This window comes from Chiloscyllium plagiosum, unplaced genomic scaffold (genome assembly GCF_037043375.1).
Source record: "Chiloscyllium plagiosum isolate Xiang-an unplaced genomic scaffold, Cpla_swu_hap1 HiC_scaffold_13, whole genome shotgun sequence".
Lineage (NCBI taxonomy): Eukaryota > Metazoa > Chordata > Chondrichthyes > Orectolobiformes > Hemiscylliidae > Chiloscyllium > Chiloscyllium plagiosum.
Genome location: NW_028270151.1, coordinates 71,732,767 through 71,737,390, shown reverse-complemented (window position 1 = coordinate 71,737,390; position 4,624 = coordinate 71,732,767). Strand labels below are relative to the sequence as shown.

Here is a 4,624-nt window from a genome sequence, read left to right as displayed (position 1 = left end):
TGAGCCACTTCAGAGAGTAGTTAAGAGTCAACCATACTGCCAGGGGTTTAGGGTCCAAAACTAGCTTTCAATTTCCGAATGAATTACCATAGTGACATATGAATCAGCGTCCCCAGCTCAATAGTGTGGGCCTTGAGAGTACTAGTCCAGTGACATTACCATGACCACCATCTGCTTATAAAGCCTCAGATCACTTTTTTTCTTGAACATGATAAAATTTAGCATGTACTATCTCACATTTAATTTCATTTGCAATACATCTTCTTGGTTCATTACCATTTCCTCACTCTTTACAATACTGACAAGTTTCAAGATTTGGAAAAGCCGGGTGTTGGACTGGGGTGGACAAAGTTAAAAATCATACAACACCAGCTTTTGAAGCGTTGCTTCTTCATCAGGTGTTTGTTAAGTCATCTTCGAATTTCAAAATTGTAGACCTTACATCATTGTGTTGCTAGCTTAGCTGAAACCTGCCTAATTCAGCGACGATTTGACTCTGTGCATGTCAATTTCAAATTAACCAAATAATTTTTTATTGGCAAATAGAGAGTTGCACAATTTGTTTGTTGTTACACAAAGTCAGATATAAATTTTCTCAAAACTATGCAAGAACAGATTTGCTTTCAAGGTTAGATGTATTTAAATTGACATGGATACATCCTAAACTCTTTATTCATTGACTGATAAAGAAGGTCAAACCTAGTTTATTCATGAGGGGAATTACCAAGTGACGGCACAGAAGAGAGCAAATGCAACCTTTCAGAATAGAAAAGTTCCACTGATCATCATAATACAAAATGGGAATTCTAATATTCAGAGCAGCGATGTACAAAGCCTTCAGCCATATTGCTAACTGTTCCATCCTTTGACGAAGAATTTTCTCTGCTTTAACATGTCCCCAATATGTCCCTTCGCTGCTTTCACAGAAGTAATGTGAAATGCTTTCTTTCCTATGTCTCCTAACATCAAACATGAACTCTTCAACCCTCATGGCCAGGATTTTACTTCTCGTCTTTTCAGTATGAGTCCCACACCCTCAATAATAACCACATCCGGTATGTAAAATATATATTATATTTAATTATCACCGGAAATACCCGCACGCAATCAAATATAATGTACAATAGGCAGAAGGAGACCCAAGTTCAATTCCCACCTGCTCCAAAAATGTGTAGTAACATCTCTGAACCAGTTGATTAGCAAAGCTTACCTTTATGACTCTTTGCCTTGCATTTCTGATCCATTGATTCCTTTTGTAAGGATTGATTGTTTTTTAATTTATTTTTGCTAAATAATAGAATAAATGTTCACATTTACTATTTGTTCTGTGTTGTGAGATTTAAAAACCTGGTTCTCAATTCATATCGTTAGATTGTTAGTAATTGTGATTAATCTTTGATCTGAGTGGAAACAATTTAGGAGCCACAAAACTGACCGTAAAACTTTCAATAAGTTTCAATACCTTGGGAAGTAAGGGAACAGTGACGCTGCCTGGAGCTTGCGAAATGAAGAGGTTAAATATCTATTTATAAAATGCAAGAATAAACCGATTACATCACAAACCGCAGATCACACCAGGAAAGGCAACAGAGGAAACCCCAGAAGGATATATCAGCAATGTACTTCCTTGATCTGGAAAAATCCCAACAGCATGGCCAGTGTATATAAACTGGTGGCAGCTTCGCACAGTACATCACATCTCAGAGACTGACCTAACAACACGTTCGACAACAAAGAAACACAGCGATAGCCAGCAATGTATGCACTCAGGAAACTGCTGCTGGTGACTGTCCTCTCCCTGCTAACGCTGGGCATTGTTAACTTCTCAGTATCAGCACGTAAGTTTCACAACTGCCTTTTAACCTATTACTAGCAGGGCTGCCTGTTCGAACAGTACTTAATCAGGGCTCGGACATATTTTGTTTTTAAAGTTACCTTTTGCTTTCCCTCCTAGATTCGATGTATAGCGACTGCTGTCTCGGCTATTCAAAGGGGCGATTGCCTTTGAGGAAAATCAGTGGCTATGTGGAACAGCAATCCAATGAAATATGTGATATAGATGCAATCATGTAAGTACAGGAACTCGATGTAGCGCACCTGATTGAAAACCACGTCTTATTTGATGATGTTCTGTGAAGTAAAAAATGCTGTTTAATGATATCACAGATTCTACACAGTTGGAGGACGGGCAGTGTGTACAGATCCTGAGAACAAATGGGTGAAAAGAGCTCTCCGTTATTTGAGGTATGGGAAAAACTCCAACATTCAGCAAGCTCACTGTCCATTACATCGAAAAGTATTTGACATTGATAAATCCATGGCAAGAAAGTGTAGCTCCACAATTGGCCTTTTGGATGTAAATTTCAATACAAATGTTATCTTATTTAATTGCTGCAAAATGTGAATAAGTCCTTTGCATTATTTAGCATGTTGTAGCAACGAGTGGCTATATTTTTAGTGTATTGCTTTTGTCCCAACAGGTTAGATTATATAAAACTTATAGAGTTTCCTTTTGTGTTTCAGCAAAAAACTGGAAGAAATGTCATATCAGGACTGAGAACATCTCCGAGAAGATAAGCAGCTGTATCAGTTTGATTTATCAAACTTAAAACCTTCCTACATAGTATCTATGTACTGTTAAACATGTTGTTGAACACCACTTTTATCTTACTATCAACTGATGTGTAAGCTTTTAGAATTGTATGTTCCATTGAACATGAATAAGTAATTATACTACAAGTACTTATTTATTTGTTCATTGTTTTTGCACACAAAATAAATTAAAACTATTTTAAAATGTTTTCCATGATTGTTTGTAATTTATTCACAAGAGTGATAAAGCGCAAGAAATGTGTAAGATTAGATTCCCTACAGTGTAGAAACAGGCCCTTCGGCCCCAACAGTCCACACCGACCCTCCGAAGAGTAACCCACCCAGACCCATTCCCCTCTGACTAATGCACCTAACACTATGGGCAATTTAGCATGGCCAATCTACCTAACCTGCACATCTTTGGACTGTGGGAGGAAACCAGAGAACCTGGAGGAAACCCACACAGACACAGGGAGAATGTGCAAACTCCACACAGATGGTCGCCCGAGGCTGGAATCGAACCTGGGACCCTGGTGCTGTGAGACAGCAGTGCTAACCACTGAGGAATGTTTTCTGTTCTTAAAGATCAGGGGGCATTTTTAATTGTAAGTGTCAGAGGATTAAATAGCAAATTTTATTGTATTTTTTCGCAACGAGAATTATCTTTATGGGATTCTTTGAGTTTCACTAATGGAAACATGGCCAATCATTCACTACCTGGAACATTCCTCATTTGCTGCTTTTGAAAGGCACTTAGCATTAGTCAAGTGGGCTCTCCAGGCACAATGGTAGTACCTGTAGGTCCAACATTCTGTGTTCAAGTCCCACCTAACTCACAGGTATACCCAAACAGATTGATTAAAATAACTATCCATTAGCCCAGCTGCCCTGAGGACATGAAGAGCAATGCACAGTCCCTCTTAGTCATTCTTTCATCTAAAAATAGAGCAAATATGGGCTATTTGACTGCTTTAACCTGCCCAACCATTTAGTGAGAGTATGGCTTTCATTCCACTTTCTTGGCTGTTCCCCCATCACATTTGACTTGCCTGCAGATCAAAACTCTTGCTCAGCTTTGAAAATATTTAATAACACAGCCTGCACTGCCCTTGTATAGTGAGTTCCAAAGATGAACACCCCTGAGAGAGGAAATTACTCCTCATGCCCTAAGGAAGATCCATTCATCTTGAGACACTTGAATCCTCAACACTGAATTCAAAGGTTTTTGGGTGTGGCTTTGCCACCATAACAGACATGCTGTCACCAGGACCAGAGGCAGGAGTTAACACTTTGCCAATGGGGTTTGGGATCATGGGATGGCATGTTGCTGGTGGCAGCCCATTTACACTCTCCCCAAAGAACCAAGCAATTAGAAGACAATAGTCCCCCAGCCTTGGCAGTGTCGCCATTATAGGGCAGACTTTACTGAGGTGACAGCATAAAGGGGAGGCGACTTCAGGGCTGGTTTATCCGGAAAGAGCAGGCTTGCTTTAAAAAGGCTGGAGCAGGCAGGCAGGCCCCAACAAATAGTGGGTTAGCAGATTACTGAGTATGAGCAATTTTGGTGTGGATGGTCATTCTCAACAGGGCTCTTCTTTGGATATGAAGCTATGAATTAAGAAGGTTCTGCCCAGAGGATATGCTGATAGAACAGAAAGTGGTCCTTAAATAAGCCCTTAAATGACCATCTGGCAAGCGACTGAAACTGCTGAGGTTCTGCTGCTGACAACACACCACAGTGTTAGGAACCTATCAAGCTTTCTTCTCAATGCCTTCACCTGCCATATCGCCACTAATCCTGCTGTGAAAACTTTCAGCGCAAGGTTTTATATGCAAATAAACTCTGAATTTTAAAACACAAGTTCACTTTTAAAAATGTGTTAAATGCTTTAGAGCACACTATTGAACTTTGTGAGGTCAGGTAGCTCAGTTAGCTGAATAACTGGTTTGCAATACAGAGTGACGTCAGCAATGTCAGTCCTGCACTGACTGAGGCCACCATGCAGGTCCTACTTTCCTCACCCCTCACCTG

General features: G+C 40.0%; 1 protein-coding gene across 1 annotated transcript; it reads left to right on the top strand.

Annotated features, from left to right (window-relative positions):
* The first annotated feature begins 1,641 nt into the window (after positions 1-1,641).
* On the top strand, positions 1,642-2,801 carry LOC122555789 (C-C motif chemokine 20-like). Its single transcript, XM_043701932.2, has 4 exons — positions 1,642-1,838; positions 1,955-2,069; positions 2,167-2,244; positions 2,524-2,801. The coding sequence occupies exons 1-4, from the start codon at positions 1,757-1,759 to the stop codon at positions 2,555-2,557; spliced, it is 309 nt and encodes a 102-aa protein (XP_043557867.1). The 5' UTR covers positions 1,642-1,756; the 3' UTR covers positions 2,558-2,801.
* Positions 2,802-4,624: the final 1,823 nt, after the last annotated feature.

What these genes read in the sequence shown, in the direction of transcription:
- LOC122555789 (XM_043701932.2), top strand. Translation starts at nt 1,757, where the DNA reads ATGTATGCACTCAGGAAACTGCTGCTGGTGACTGTCCTCTCCCTGCTA. An exon ending in TAACTTCTCAGTATCAGCAC is followed by an intron (nt 1,839 to 1,954) that starts GTAAGTTTCACA and finishes TTTCCCTCCTAG; the next exon opens with ATTCGATGTATAGCGACTGC. An exon ending in TGTGATATAGATGCAATCAT is followed by an intron (nt 2,070 to 2,166) that starts GTAAGTACAGGA and finishes ATGATATCACAG; the next exon opens with ATTCTACACAGTTGGAGGAC.